General features: G+C 46.5%; 1 protein-coding gene across 4 annotated transcripts in view; it reads left to right on the top strand.

The window, feature by feature from the left end:
• The window catches only part of DUS2 (dihydrouridine synthase 2), a 49,156-nt gene that overhangs the window by 25,244 nt on the left and 7,936 nt on the right, over positions 1-15,976 (top strand). For 3 of the 4 annotated variants that reach the window (XR_012374621.1, XM_025889022.2, XM_025889023.2), the window contains 7 exons: positions 1,135-1,226; positions 2,036-2,079; positions 3,246-3,306; positions 7,709-7,756; positions 13,312-13,377; positions 13,562-13,632; positions 15,800-15,886. Coding sequence is in view for 3 of the 4 variants with exons in the window: in XM_025889022.2 (XP_025744807.1) it covers positions 1,135-1,226; positions 2,036-2,079; positions 3,246-3,306; positions 7,709-7,756; positions 13,312-13,377; positions 13,562-13,632; positions 15,800-15,886 (469 nt within the window). In the remaining variant the exon portion in view is untranslated. The remainder of the gene's footprint in view (positions 1-1,134; positions 1,227-2,035; positions 2,080-3,245; positions 3,307-7,708; positions 7,757-13,311; positions 13,378-13,561; positions 13,633-15,799; positions 15,887-15,976) is intronic. The other variant, XM_073880097.1, reaches the window with a different exon arrangement.

Raw genomic sequence — 15,976 nt, 5'->3', positions numbered from 1 at the left:
GCGTCGGGCTCCCTGCTCCGCGGGGAGCCTGCTTCTCCCTCTCCCACTCCCCCTGCTTGTGTTCCCTCTCTCGCTGTGTCTTGTCTCTGTCAAATAAATAAATAATATCTTTAAAAAAAATTGCTTTGAACACCAAATTAGCAAATACTGAACCATTGCTTTTAGGGAAAATACAGGATTAGGTTCCTGTGAGCCTCGGGTTACAACAATTTCACTAACAGATCAGTACATAATCTTGTTTTATGTGTAAGTCTATTTAAACATTGAACTCACAGTCAGCAGTACTCTAATTTCATGTTTGAACAAAGGTTGTTTGACGTGGATTTTCTCCCTAAGGCACCCCACAGCCTTGTGCTTAGGAGCACTAGAGAGCACTTCGGCTCTGTGCTTGGGGCCATTTTCAACAGCGAGAGCAACAAAAGCAAATGCGAAAAAAATGTGGCATTAAATATACCACCTTAAAGACACTTTATTTACAGTGTGAGAGCTGAAATAAGAAGGTAGAGCCTTGCCTTGTCTGACCTCAGCTGGGAAGGCATGCACCAGGTGACTGACTTTTTTTGCAGTTCTACATATATCTGTGAATGACCATGAAAATGGCATGAGTATTGACTTTGGGGTTACAGATGCATTTTAGCAAGCAGGCAAATTTGCAAGTACGTAAGTACACATAATGAGGGTTGATTGTAATAGAGTGAATCTCCACTCACAGTACCTAGCACATGGTAAATTAAGAAACAGCAACTTTCCTCAACCTCAGAGTGACACTGGGAATATTTGGGCCAAACCTGAAATACAGACAAGGTACCACGTGTATACATTTTTTTTCAGTGTTTTAAAAATTATGAAATATACACACTACACCAATGAAGTACATAAAACAAAAGCATGTGGTATAACAAATAACTGTAAAGCAACCAGCATGTAACTACCATCACCTAAGTCAGGGACTGGACCATCATCAGCACCTCAGAAACCTCCATGTGCATACCGATTTCTTTGAAGAATTGTGTACTTCCAGCATCCCTTTTTCCCCTTCAAAGTGATATTTTTGCTGTGTTTTCTTCCAGGGTTAGGCTAGATTGAACTTCCTTTCTTCATTGAGTGGCCCGGTGTGTTTGTGTTTTCTTGCAGAGGTGCTCAGCACAGTGGACTTTGTCGCCCCTGATGACCGAGTAGTCTTCCGCACCTGCGAAAGAGAACAGAACAGGGTTGTCTTCCAGATGGTATGAGATCCCAGGGGCTGAGCGCCCTCCCAAGGGTTACTCATCCTTAAATACCTGGGCTCCGTTGCACAGTGGTGGTTTCCTGAGATTCTGCTTCAGTGTTTTTCAAAGATTTGTTCATGAGTGTTTACACTGTCAGAGACGATTTAAGGAAATCAAGCTTTAGCATTCTTGTTACATGTCTCCAGTGTCAAATACAATTTCCTTAGTTGCAGGAGTTGTCTGTTTGGCATAACATATTTTTTACTCCCTAGAATTGGTTATTCAATTCACGTTCTTTGTTCTTTGTATAGTCTGTATATATTTCCCATAGAAAGAAAATTAGGTTTCCTCAAGAGCAGTTAATTTACGTTAGGCTTGTAATGACTCCATAGCGCTCTTCTCTCACTTAGGGAATTTCTTGGTGCTTTTTCAGAAATAGATTCTGCATGATGTTTAAGTTTTTAAAAGGTTGGTAATAACAATGGGTAGACATATGATAAAGCAAACAGCAAAATATTAATTGTAGAATGTAAGTGGTGAGTATATGAATGAATGTTCACTATAAAATTTTGTCAACTTTTTTGTATGTTAGAAAGTAATCACAGCATTGAGGACATTTTCTAGGCCTTCCGGGTCCAATTTTTACCTCCAACAGTGAGCTAGTTCAGTGGGCTGGCTGTTTAAGAGGATGCCAGCCAGACTCTACTCGCTGAAGTGCGTGTGCATGCGCACACGCATACGTGGTGTCATCGCTGGGTTTGTCTGTGTGTCTGTGCACATGTACCTGCGTCATGGATGGTGGTTGAGGGAGCCTCTTTTGTTTCCAGGGGACTTCAGATGCGGAGCGAGCCCTTGCAGTGGCCAGACTTGTGTAAGTTCTTCTCTCTTTGGGACTGCCTTTGCCTCTCCTGTGGGCTGTGAAGCTTTACTATTTCTGGTGACCCTGAAGGCAACTACCCTTCTGTCTCTTAGCTCTCTACCTTCTCTTTCCAGGTTAAGAGTGTCTGGTTTTTTTTCTCTGTTTTTGGCCTCTGAGGGCTGGCCTGGGACTCATGTGTACCCATGTACCCAGATCCCAGATAACATCTGTTCAGGCAACTATTTTTTAGTGTTTATTCATGAAGCTCCCTTTCCAGGGATTCTTATGACTGATCCCTAAGGTTTTGAGTCTCATGAAGTGTAGGGTAAGGCTTATTACTGCCTAAATTAATGAAGGCAGGAGAGTACTGTGGTTAAAGAGATGGGCTTTGGAGTTAGACAGACCTGGGTTGGAATTCTGGTTGCTGCTTGCTGAGTGACCTTACATAAGTTACCTAACCATACTTTAACTAGGAGAACTTAGTTTCCTTACCTAGGAAGTGGGACCAGTAGTACTACCTACCTCTGCCATTATAGGTGATGGTAAATGAGATAATGCACGTAAATGTCTTTGCAATATGTGGTATGTAGTGAGGGATTAGTGTTAGCTATTATTATTATTAATTACAATAGCACTGAGAAGGAACTCAGGCATTAGTTACAGACTATTAACTGTATACACACCAGAGGATGAGCTCAGGGTCCTTTTCACATCTGAAAATTGTTGGGAGTAAACCAACTGTGCAGCCCAGCAAACAAAGGCAGTCCCATAACTTCTACTAGAACCAGTGCTCTGGGAACGGGCTCTGGTATTCATGTCACTTCTGTGCATTGACAAATGGCTTTCACTACCCAAGTCAGAACTGGAACTCTGGGATCAAGTTCAATGTGGCTCAGTATTTGGATTATCTGATATAATTCCCAAGTGGCAAAGTCCTCCAAAACTAGCCCGTTGTAGATGTTTGAGCACAATATGCTCTTCTTGAACTCTGCTCAGGGAAAGCAGTTGCACCTTTCAGAGACCAATTTCTTCACCTTCTGTCACTGGGGGTTGGCATGTTTAATAGGGCCAGGGACATGGTAAGAGAGGTTCATGAGCACAGATCCATGCCTTTGACTCTAAATTCTCTCCTCAAGTTGGATCTTTATTATAATCTTCTCTACCTCATGTTTTCCCAGGGAAAATGATGTGGCTGGTATTGATGTAAACATGGGCTGTCCAAAAGAGTATTCTACCAAGGTAAACTGATTTCTTTTTTAAATTAAAAAAAAATTTTTTTTAAAGATTTTGTTTATTTGTCAGAGAGAAAGAGAGCAAGAGCGAGAGTGTGAGCACAAGCAGGGAGAGTGGCAGGCAGAGGGAGAAGCAGGCTCCCTGCCAAGCAAGGAGCCCGATGTGGGACTCGATCCCAGGATCCTGGGATCATGACCTGAGCCGAAGGCAGACGCTTAACCGACTGAGCCACCCAGGCGTCCCTAAACTGATTTCTTTATATACCTCACAAATACAGGGTACAGAGTAAAGGCAACTAACAAGACATTACCTGACTCTGGACTAGGTCTGTACTAGATGGAGAAAATACTCAAAAGGATATTGTTAGGTCAACTGGCAAAGTTGGACTACGGGCCATAGCAGATTAGCTAAAAATATTGTATCAGTATAAGTTTTTGAAGTTGATAACTCTTCTATGGTTTTGTTAGAATATCTCTATTCTTTTTTTTAAAAGATTTTATTTGGGGCACCTGGGTGTCTCAGTTGTTGAGTGTCTGCCTTCGGCTCAGGTCATGATCCCAGGGTCCTGGGATCGAGCCCCGCATCGGGCTTCCTGCTCAGTGGGAAGCCTGCTTCTCCCTCTCCCGCTCTGCCTGCTTGTGTTCCCTCTCTCACCGTCTCTCTCTGTCAAATAAATAAATTAAAAAAAAAAAGATTTTATTTTTTTAGGGGCACTTGGGTGGCTCAGTCAGTTAAACGTCTGCCTTCAGTTCAGGTCATGATCTCAGGGTCCTGGCATCGAGTCCCACAGCAGGCTTCCTGCTCAGCAGGGAATCTGCTTCTTCCTCTGCTCACCACCCCGCTTTTGCATGTACATGAAAATAAATAAATAAGATAAAGATTTTAGTAAAGATTTTATTTTTTTTAATTTTAATTTAATTTTTTTTTTTTAAGAGAAAGAGTGAGAACAGGGCAGGGGGGAGACACAGCAGAGGGAGAGAGAATCCCAAGCAGTCTCCACACCCAGCATGGAACCCAATGTGGGGCTCGATCTCACAACCCTGAGATCATGACCTTAGTCCAAATCAAGAGTCGTACCTTCAAACAACTGAGCCACTCAGGTGCCCCTAAAGATTTTTTTTTAAAGATTTATCTATTTATTTTAGAGAGAGAGAGTGAGAAAGAGTGCATGGGGGGAAGGGGAAAGGGAGAAGGAGAGGGAGAGGAGAATATCAAGCAGACTCCCTGCTGAGCATGGAGCCCAATGTGGGGCTTGATCCCATGACCCCGAGATCATGACCCAAGCTGAAATCAAGAGTCAGACGCTTAAACGGACTGAGCCACCCAGGTGCCCCACCCATAAAGATTTTATTTTTAAGTAATCTCTACACCCAATGTGGGGTTCAGACACACAACTCTGAGATCAGAGTTGCACGTTCTACCGATTGAGCCAGCCAGGTGCCCCAAGAATATCTCTATTCTTAGAAAATACACACAAATATTTAGTTGTAAAGGGCTATGATACAGTGTAACTTACCTGTAAGTGGTTCAGGAAAAATTTTATTTACATACACATACACACCTAAATAAACACAAAGCACTCATGCCTGAGTAATTAACGATGTAAATTTTTAAAGAAAAAATTGTGAACAGGGCTTTGTTTTTTCATGAATAAAACTGAGATGTACGCTAAAAAGAATAGAGGATGCAATACATGTGTGCCCGTTGCCATATCAGAAGATCAGAGCAGAGTGCTAGGGCAGCTTGGAGAAAGGAGGGGAAAGGCAGCCCTTAAACTAAGTATCTTCTAGGGAGATGTGGTCCTTGATGAGGGGATCTGGGACCCTGCAGGCAGAGGGAGTGGCACAGGCAGGGGCCCTGGAGAGGCCAGCATGAGGCAGAGGCAGAGAACCTTGATTTGACTAGAGAGTTGGGGCATGGAAAATGAAGAGGAAGCAGAAGAGCACAGGATTGAAAATCTTGGTTAGGACCAGATTAGGGGAACTTGGGCTTTTGATGTTTCTGCCTTTTGGAACAGAGAAGCCATGTGATCAGAAACTTAGTTTCCTTCCCCAGGGGAAACCAGTGTTACTGGTTTCTTTGTGTGTCTTTCCAAATATATTCTGTGATAGAAATACTTAGAAATACTAATGTGAGAGCCATGTCTGGTAGATTCAAGTGGAAACGGGCTAGGGGTAGGGACACAGATTTAGGAGATGAGTGTCCTGGTGGAGAGAGGAGAAGTGAAACTGGAGCAGCATTTGATAGGACTTGGCTGGCAGTTGATTGGACTGGGTGGGGGGAGGTGGAGTGAGTGTTTGGGGTAGAGGGAGGAAAGACCAGTAGTCAGGAGGACAGTTTGTCTTCCACATGATTGGGACTGCTGGAGAAAAAGCATGTTTGGGACAGATAACAAGGACAGCCTGGGGTTGGCTGCATATGAGGCACCAGAGGGAGTCCTATGCGGCTGCTGCTGGGAACCTTATCACAGGATGTGCGGTCAGGGTCTGCAGTGTAGACACAGCAGATGTCCCCCTGGATTCACTGCCCAGAGTCAGCTACTCTGTTCCCTGGAGTTAGGTGGCTTGGGGACGTTGGCTTTAGGCCAGGAGGGCAAAGATTACTTGAAGGAAAGGCTTTTTGGATGCTTGAAAACCACAGGGCCTTGTAGATAGCTACTTCAAGGAATTATGGAGGTTTGAAATTGTCTGTGAGGAGTTGAAAACTTGGGACCTTGTTTTGCTGTCTTCTAATTACTCCTTTGTACTTCTGAGATATGTGAAGAGCAGAGTTTAAATTATTGGCATAATCTCCCTGATACATTGTGGCGTGGAAAAGCAAGGAGCCAATTTAGATATGGTATACCACCATTTATATATGAGGGATGATATTTATATATGTTTACATTTCTAGTCATAGAATATATTTGGAAAGACACACAAGAAACTAGTGACACTGGTTTTCCCTGGGGAAGGAAATCAAGTTTTTATTTGGTTTGGCATAAGGAATAAATTCCCATTGTAGGGGTGCTCCTCAAAATAGCTAACATGTGGCACGGCCCTGGCCCCGACCAGTCAGAATAGATAGCTCCCAGTATGCTCTACGAGTATATACCCCCTGAAGAGCCACTCTCTTCTCATGGTTCAAAAATTGAAGCCTTATGAAAAGTATAAATTGAAAAGTTTTCCATTTCTCAGGGAAGGGGAGTTCTTACTTTTTACCCTTTTGAACCTTTAAAATTTTTAACGTGTTACCTGTTCAAAAAAGCAAATACGTTAACTAGAAAGGAAGGAAGGAAGGAAATACTAATTGACAAAGCCATTGTTGTGGAAGGGCTGGATTTTAGATCCTGTGATTTCCACAAGGAAGGACTGTGACTGTGTGTGAGGTGGACGAACGGAGCCGGGGGTGAGTGGCCAGGGCTTCCTTAAGCCTTCTGAGGTTTGTATTTGTGGCCAAGGTAGACCAGGACTGGTAGCTCCTCCACCCTTCCCAGTGTCCTCTGAAATGCAGGGTCTGGCTGGGCGAGTCTGCAGTGGCTCAGGGTTCTCGGATTTTAACCTGTCACCCTTAAATATGAAATTAAACTGTAATAAGTGAACTTCACACTTCTGAGCACATCCTGTGAGCATTCATTAGTATGCAGTCTGTGTATTGACAAGGGATTTATTTATTGGATTTGGTTTTTTTCCCTTTACCTCATTTTTTAATGGGTTCAGCTCCCCTTTCCTGATTATTAAAGTAATTCATACCATTGTCCAGAACTTGTGTGATATAGGAAAGTATAAAAAAAGACCAACCATCAACAATCCCACCATCAAGAGGCAGCTACTGTTGTTAATGTCAGGAATTAAGTGGCTCCTCGGGTTGTTGGTTTCTGTTAGCTGGGGCTTTTGCTAGAGCTTGACGTCAGTCTGGAGGATTGTTGCTGGCAGGGAAGAGGAGCCTGGGCAAAATTTTCAGGTTATGTTCCTCTAAGTGGCTTTGCTGGCAGTGAAGGTACCAAAACAAGTGTTGGGAGGATAGGCCGAAGGTGTATTGGATTTCATTTCAAAGGGAGAATAATTCATTGCTTTCTTAAGGGCTTACCATATTGTGCAGTTTAGTTTATTAAGACCCTGAGACCCTGGGTAGGGAACGGGCACTCCTGAGGAACAATGTTTGTGGAACCCGCTTGTAGCTAGATCTGTGGGTTTTGCCAAGAGGATCAGAGTGATGACTTTTAGAATTCATCCAACTCTGATCCCTGACATTATGGGCCTGGATGCTGCTGCTTCCTACTTGACTAGAAGTGCCGATTGCCAGTGAAGCTCGGTCTCTTGGCTGTGAGTCCCGGGGTGGTGCCGGCTTCCCATACCACGTTGCCATACCATGGGGAGGGACTACCCTCCTCCAGCTATAAGAAGACCCTCTGTGTGCTTTTCCTTAGGGAGGAATGGGAGCTGCTCTGCTGTCAGACCCTGACAAGATTGAGAAGGTAAGTCCTGCAGGAGTGAAAGCAGAGGTCCTTACACATGCCTGTGAACTAGAGTTGTCTGGAACACCCACCCACCCTCACCTGCCTCCCCCCCTGCAAGATTTAGCGAATCAGTTACTCACTCCACCTGGAGTCTGTTTTTTTTTTTTTTTTTTTTTAAGATTTATTTATTTGAGGGGGACCTGGGTGGCTCAGTCAGTTAAGTGTCTGCCTTTGGCTCAGGTCCTGATCCCAGGGTGCTGGGATCGAGGCCTGCATCAGGCTCCCTGTTCAGTGGAGAGTCTGCTTCTCCCTCTCCCTCTCCCCCTGCTTGTGCTCTCTCACTCACTCACTCTCTCTCTCTGTCAAATAAAAAAAAAAATCTTTAAAAAAAGATTTATTTATTTGAGAGAGAGAGAGAGAGAGCACATGAGCACAACCCTGAGATCACCACCTGAACTGAAACCAAGAGTTGGTCGCTTAACTAACTGCGCCACCCAGGCACTCCCCCTCCCTTTTTTTTTAAAGTAAGCTCTGTGCCCACCATGAGGCTTGAACTCATGACCCCGAGATCCAGAGTTGCATGCTTTACCGACTAAGTCAGCCAGGTACTCCTGGAGTCTGGAAAATTTTTGAAAGGCTTCCCATTGACTGTGACATACAGCCAGGTTTAGGAACCCCTGAGCGAGTGTACAGCAGCCTTGGAGTTCCTCAAAAGCCCAGGGCTTAGGGACATGTCAACTGAGAGCCGGGGCCTTGAGGAGTCACTTAGAGCCACCTGTGTGTGGTCTGTCTCCCTTTTGAGAAGATCATGAGAGCATACGCCAGGCTACCTGTGGATTGTGGACAGACTCAGTGGTGTTGGGGTGTGGGGATGGCCTCTCCCAGGGGGCTTGCTGAGAGCAGCAGTGGGTCTCCTCCCTACTGGTGGAGTCTACCACCAGCCTTTGAAAGCCGTCAGGCCAGGGTCATGTGAGGCAAGCTGAACTTGGTCACCTCTGGTCCCCTTCCCTTGGTGATTCCAAAGGCCAGGTTTATGAGGCCCTGCAGACCACTTGGCATTTGCCACCCCGTGTTGTGAGCTGCCAGGGCCTGTAGGGGTGACATTTTCTGCTATACCATATATACCTTTTACTTCTTTCTCAGTCCACCAGCTCTCTCTCTCTTGCTCCTCTTAGCTCCTTTATTTTCATTTTCCATTCCCACTTCCCTGTCTGGGCTTTAAGCCTCCTAGTGCCTCCAATAGGCTAGAGCAACTCGGAAAAGGCACCACCAGTAAAAGCTGCCATTATTTGTGCTGGCTACCCTGTCAGCACCTCGACTGTGTATATTCCTCCAGCCCCACTATCTTTGGGATCTTGGGAGACCAGTGTGTTGATGGGCTTGGTGCCTTTCAGTTTTTCCTATGTGCATATAGGTACAAATATGTAATGTGCCTATATATGTATATATATTCAATTTGTTCCTCAAGCCCTTTGACGTAGACAGGGGAGACATTTGTTATGTCTATTTGATCAAGAATAATAAAACTAAAGCACAGAGAGATAAAAGTAATTTGCTCACGATTATGTAGCAGATAAGTAGCAGGCGGAGCTGAGGCTAGGGCCATGGTCTTGTGACCCCTACCCCAGTATCAGTTGCCCCCTCTTGATGGTATCTCAGTTTAAAGGTGCCCAGGTGTAGTTTGTAAGTGTCTCGCTACAGGTCAGTAGACATCTGGACTTAGGAACCTCCAGTCAGACACCTCTATGCAAGATGGAGTGGATTTGGACAACTGTGGATGTTAAATTCATCACACTTTGGGGAGAGGGCCCCAGTGTGGGGTGGTTTGGCGTCACAACATATGCCCACAGACATTTTTGTTATCCTGTTCTCCAGCCTCCTGGTTTCTCCCTCCCATACTGTTGGCTCTGTCTTCTTCACGGCCCCTCTTTGGAGAAGGCACATTTCATACATGAGGCAGCAGAGTTATACTGCTCAGTTCATTCCATTCCTTTTCCATTTGATGGCGTTGTTGGATGGACCAGGTTGGACTCGTGGATGGGGTTTGCCTCATGGAGGTTGCAGGCTTCCACAACAAAGCTAGATGGGACCCAAGAATAGTGGACTGGATTAGATGCAGGTTCAAACTTGGCTGGCAGACTGGGTGACGTGGGTGAGAACCTTGTGGGTTCTTTCAGGCTGGTGTTTTAGGTCCATGGTCTTGTCTGTGGGAGCATTTCAAGGCTACGTGCAGAATTTTTTCAAAATAAAGATACTCGTTTGGGATGATGAAAAATTTTGGAAATAGGTAATGGTGATGGTTGTATAACATTGCGAACGTAATTAATGCCACTGAATTATACACTTAGAAATGCTTGAAATGGAAAATTTTATGTTATATATATTTTACTACAATAATAATACTAAAAAAGGATTTTATCTGTTGAGAATTCTATATACCCTTGGAGTGGATAGGGGCTGGGAGGGAGTATTAATTAGCCTTTTGAGAAAGCGTCCTAGGTAACTCTAATGTACCCTCCCTAGATTAAGAACCTCATTTTATTTTTTATTTTTTTTAAAGACTTTATTTATTTATTTGACAGAGAGAGACACAGCGAGAGAGGGAACACAAGCAGGGGGAGTGGGAGAGGGAGAAGCAGGCTCCTTGCCGAGCAGGGAGCCCGATGCGGGGCTCGATCCCAACACCCTGGGATCGTGACCTGAGCCGAAGGCAGATGCTCAACAACTGAGCCACCCAGGTGCCCCAAGAACCTCATTTTAGACTCTAGGTTAGTAATGTCCCCTCTCTCACCCCTACCCAAGAATTCCTGGGGCCCCCTGGCTGCCCAGGGCATTCCCCTGTGCATGGTACACTGAGGCTATGACTAACAGTTGGCAGGGCCAGGACTTGAACTCAGTTCCCAGTGATTCCTAAGCCTATGCTCTCCCATCTTCCTTTCTACCCATACTGCAATGACCAGGGGAGCTAAGAGTCAACTTTTCCTGAGTCAGCTAGGAGAGGTGTAAGATGAGCCTGCCTGTAGGAGGATGTGCTGTGTTATCTGTGTTACGAGCTTACCTCAGGTCCTTCTCCCCCCTCAAACTTTCACACCACAGACAGGTGGTGTAACTTGGATCTGGGAGAGTTGAGTCCAGCAGGGTTTCATGCTAGAGCCTAGCCAGAATCAGTCTGTATTCACCCAGTCCCCTTAATGTGACCTTTGCAGGTGGCTGGGGATTTTGATTACTAATTTCCTTCCTGATTCTGAACACGCACATGAACTGAACAGAAATACTAAAGAAAGTGCTTAGAGCTACTTGGATGAAATACAGCAAAGGAAGTTCTGCAGAACAGAACTGGATCAAACCAGCTGACGTTGCTTTAGTCACCAAACATCAGGGGATTCTAAGTCAGCACTAGCAAAGGAACCTTCCAGAGATGGTACTGCTAGTCTTAAGTATAGGACTAGAGAGAGAATTTTTATTGTGTACCTCAGTGGATCTGGCAGTCGTCCCCCACCCCATTAAAGGGTAGTTGCCCCCTAAGGCCTGCCAGAGTGACCCTAGAACCACAGGCCCAGTCCAACTCCTGGGGCAGCATCTGGGGACTTTTCCTTCCTGCCAGTCCCTGGCATTTGTGCTTAGGCCAGTAGGCCCTTTCTTGCCCTTTATCTGTCTACCTGCCTTGTCAGCCCAGCTTCTTGGTATGTCTTCTGAATTGGTTTGTCTCAGCTTCGGCCTGAGAGAAAGCCCTCTGGGACTGGTTCTTGCAATCTGGCTCTCTGCTGCCCCCACTTGTCTAGAACCAAGACTGACAGCAGTGGCCTGGGTGTCCCCTGTGCTCTGCTGGCAATCCAGTTCTTGGAAGAGGGCTCTTGGGATCACCTTCCCTCCAGCTTGCCTAGCCTGAATTTTTTTTAAATTTTTAAAAATTATTATTTTACAGTAATCTCTATACCCAATGTGGGGCTTGAACTTCCGACCTCAAGATCAAGAGTTGGATGCTCTACAACTAAGCCAGCCATGAACCCCTAGCCTGAAATTTTTGACGAGGGAAGAATATAGCAATACGACAGACGTTCATTGTCATCTGCATGTCTCTCTCTCTCTCTTTTTTTTAAGATTTTATTTATTTATTTGATAGAGAGACACAGCCAGAGAGGGAACATAAACAGGGGGAGTGGGAGAGGGAGAAGCAGGCTTCCCGCGGAGCAGGGAGCCCGATGCAGGGCTCGATCCCAGGACCCTGGGACCATGACCTGAGCCGAAGGCAGACGCTTAACGATTGAGCCACCCAGGCGCCCCTTTCTGCGTGTCTCTTGGTCTCTGATTCATATGTGATCTGACTCTTTCCTGTATGACCTCTTGATCTTTCTTTGAAGTCCTTTGCAATTACTGTGCAAATTAATACTTTTTAGTGTGTTGAATATGTTGTCTTTTACTTTGCCAATTTCACTTCTGTGTAACCAGCCCACCTAAAGAGAGGTACATGAGAAAAAAGAGAGAGAGAGGCTCATGAGGACAGGGCCCAGGCAGGACCTGTACGACCTTCCTGGCTCCCTCACTTGGCAGATCCTGGAATAGCACTTGGGGAACGTGGCCTTCAAGCAGGAAAGAAGCTGTCCTCCATGTCTTTTCAACCAGGACGAGGCCTCAGAATCATGTTGAGGAGGGAGGGTGTTAAGCTGAACTTTTAAAAAAATTTTTTTTATAAAAAAGATTTTATTTATTTGAGAGCACATGTGTGCATGCAAGAGAGCGCACACCAGCGGGGGGGAGAGGCAGCGGGTGGGGAGGGGCAGCGGGAGACCGAGAAGCCAACTCCCTGCTGAGCCGGGAGCCCAGTGCGCGGCTCGATCCCAGGACCCTGAGATCATGACCTGATCTGAAGGCAGACACTTAACTGTCTGAGCCACTGAGGCACCCCAAGATCTACTCTCTTAACAACTTTCCTGGATATCCTACAGCAGTGTTAGCTGCAGGCATTATGTTGTACATTAGATGTTTGTGCCTTTTGACACCTTTCTCCAGTTCCCCCTCCCAACGCCTCTGGTAACCATCAATCTGATTTCTTTTTCTAGGAGCTTTTCTTTTTATTAGATTCCACATATAAGTGAGACCATACCATATTTGTTTTTCTCTGACTTATTTAGTATAATGCTTCAAGGTCCATTCATGTTTTTTGCAAATGGTAGGACTTCCTCATTTTTTATGGCTGGATAATATAGTCTTTTGAAAACACATATTCCTAAGCCCTGCCCCTAGAGACCCATTTAGGAAGTACAGGGTAGAATGTAAGATTCTGTATTTCTTAAGCTCTACAGATGATTCTGATGTTTGCCTGGCAAAGGATTACTGTGTTCTACATAGGCATGCATGCAGGTCCATTCATTCATTCATTTACCAAGTATACGTACACCACGGTGTACCAGGCAAGGGGCTTCTGGCGCTGGGGTGCTAGCGTAGGAAAGGAAGGACACCTACGTGAACATAGACTTGTCCATGCCACGGTGATGCACAGGCCTGTAGCACAGTTAATTAGTCTGAGCAGTGTGGCTGTTTTTCTAGAATAGTTTGTGTTTTCCTGTCCGCAGATCCTTAGCACTCTTGTTAAAGGGACCCGCAGACCCGTGACCTGCAAGATTCGCATCCTGCCATCGGTAAGGATAATGTGTTACACTTCAAGGTGCATTTTCCCTGGGGATGTTCATTTGTGGGGTGGTGAGTGATTCTCGAGGAGCTGAATTAGGTTTGGAGGAGGGAGTGGGGCTGAGCCCACTCTGGGAGCTGGCAGCTGTTCCCCCGGTAGCTTCAGTAACCACCCTGGGCTGTCCTCCTCCTCAGCTGGAAGATACCCTGAGCCTTGTGAAGCGGATAGAGAGGACTGGCATCGCTGCCGTCGCGGTTCATGGCCGGTGAGTGGTTGCCTAGCTAGTGACTGACTTGCAGGGAGGTCCTCAGCTCTCTTTTTTTAAAAAATGTTTTATTTATTTGAGAGACAGAAAGAGATAACAAGGGAGAGCATGAGCTGGGGGTGCAGAGCAGAGGGAGAGGGAGAAGCAGGCTTCCCGCGGAGCAGGGAATACGATGTGGGGCTCAATCCCAGGGCCCCGGGATCACAACCTGAGCTGAAGGCAGACGCTTAACCGACTGAGCCACCCAGGCGCCCTGGCCCCCAGCCATCTCAACAATGCTTCGCCAGACCCCAGGTGACAGCCAGCTTTTCTTCTACATATGCAGCCTACCTCTGCCTAGCTCTTTGACATCCTATAAGTCCTGAGGGCAGTCAAACCCTTTGTAGGCTGGCATTCTTCTTTGTTTCATTCACTGAGCATCTACTGGTGGTAGACACTGCACTGAGTTTAAAGACAGACAGACGGAGAGGAAGACTGAGTTTAGAGACACAAGAGGAAAGAGAAAGACCCATACCCTCAGGATGTGTAAATGGTAGAGATTGAGTGATAGGTTCAGAATTGAACCGTGCAGCCAGGAAGTGGTGGGATTAGAACTGTGAATCTCATTTTCTTTCCACTACGTTGAGCAATGGCTTCTCCCTCAAATGATCCTAAGCAGATGGCTGTTCTTTTAAAGGCACCGTCTGTGACGGTGACTACTTGAAACAGCCCTTGTATCTGCAGCTAATGTGCTCTCTTCTGGGAGCTGACGTGCTGCTGACGGCTCCTTTTGCTTTCCCAGGCCGACTTGCTCCCTGTGTCTACGATGTGCTTTTGTACATCCCAGGTCAACAGACTTTGGCCAGAGTGACCTCTCTTCTCTGAGTGTTGTTCCTTTTGGGTTTCAGGGGTCTTGTAGGAACAGCCCACTGTTTGCTGGTTGTGTCTATTACAGCGTTTCAGACAAGTGAACCCGTTAACTCCAACATGTGAAAGAGAAAAGCAGAGCTGTACGGGTTGAAGCCAGTAGGGGGCGGTGAAAGGCCACACACATGTACACACATGCTCCTCCCTGCCACAGCAGGCTCTAGGCTCAGGCTGCCTGGTTTGGGCTCCCGGCTCTGCTGCTTGTTGGCTGTGTATCCTTAGACACATCACTTAACCTCTCTGAGCACCACATTCCTCATTTATAGCGTTGTCTTGAGGCTTTTATGAGATTGTGAATATATAGCCTTCACATAGTGCCTGGCATCTGGTATTCTCTGAATAAATATAGCTATTCCTTTTTGCCAGTAGTTGGAAACACCAGGAAGACAGATATGGGTGAGTTTAAAGAGGGGCCTTCAGGCCATCAAAGCTGTTGAGGATGGACTGGCCTGGCTGCTGAGGGTGTGGGGAGGTGGAGGTGAGGGATGGGTTGATAGGCCTTCTGAGGCCCTGTGGCCCCTGACCCTTTTATTGAGGAGTGTACCAGAAAGGATGGGCCCAGGCAAGAACTGAGCAAGGTCTGTCTGGTCGACCATCTCTTTTGCTCATTCCTGAGCACAGCTTAGATCAGGGCTCACTTCAGTATCCCTAAAACTTACTCATAAACAAGAACTTCTTGCAGTTGACCTTGGAAGGAGGGGCCCCAGGCTGTGGTCCTGCCTCCCCGGGGCTCGTTGTGACAGCCATGATCTGTGGCCTGTCCTGGCTGTGGGGTCTGCCCTGTGCCAGGTGCCTCTCCCCAGGATCAGCTGCCCAACTTGGCCTCAGCATAGGCAGCTGTGTGGGAGTGGCCAGTCTGAGGGCAGCAGCTGTTCCCAGTCTTGTAGGGAGGGCAGGACTGGGACAGTAGGGGCAGCATTCTTAAAGCACCGTCCCTCATCTCTGGCAGAGGTGAGGGAAAGCTAGGGAAAGGCAGTGTGACCTTGGGAGCCAGGCCACCCATACCAGCCCTCTTCTGCCACGCCTCACCCGCCGGCCTGCAAGAGCTGGACTTGCCTTCCCAGCAGGGGCTTATGCTGCTCCTGCCCCTTACAACAGAGGTCATGGAGAGACATCCTCTGCGCCCAGAACCCTGTCCTTCGTGGCCGTGTGACCTTCCTGAGGTTCAGCAGGGAGGACAGTAGGGTTTGGCTAAGGTAAACCTGTCCAAACTGTGACATGGCCTCAGCCCTTGGCCCCATCTTTTTTCCTTATTTCCAAGGAAGCGGGAGGAACGACCTCAGCACCCTGTGAGCTGTGAAGCCATCAAAGCCATTGCTGAAACCCTCTCCATTCCTGTCATAGCCAAGTAAGCCTCTCTTCTTCATCATTTCCTGTTTTATGCTCCACCTCACTCTGAGGGATTTGAGTTGACATACAAAAAATGGACTCAGATAAC

This window comes from Callorhinus ursinus, unplaced genomic scaffold (genome assembly GCF_003265705.2).
Source record: "Callorhinus ursinus isolate GAN/ISIS: 27379988/994484 unplaced genomic scaffold, GSC_fseal_2.0 scaffold37, whole genome shotgun sequence".
Lineage (NCBI taxonomy): Eukaryota > Metazoa > Chordata > Mammalia > Carnivora > Otariidae > Callorhinus > Callorhinus ursinus.
Note: the sequence above shows the minus strand (reverse complement) of the source record. Positions and strands in the feature narration are given on the sequence as shown.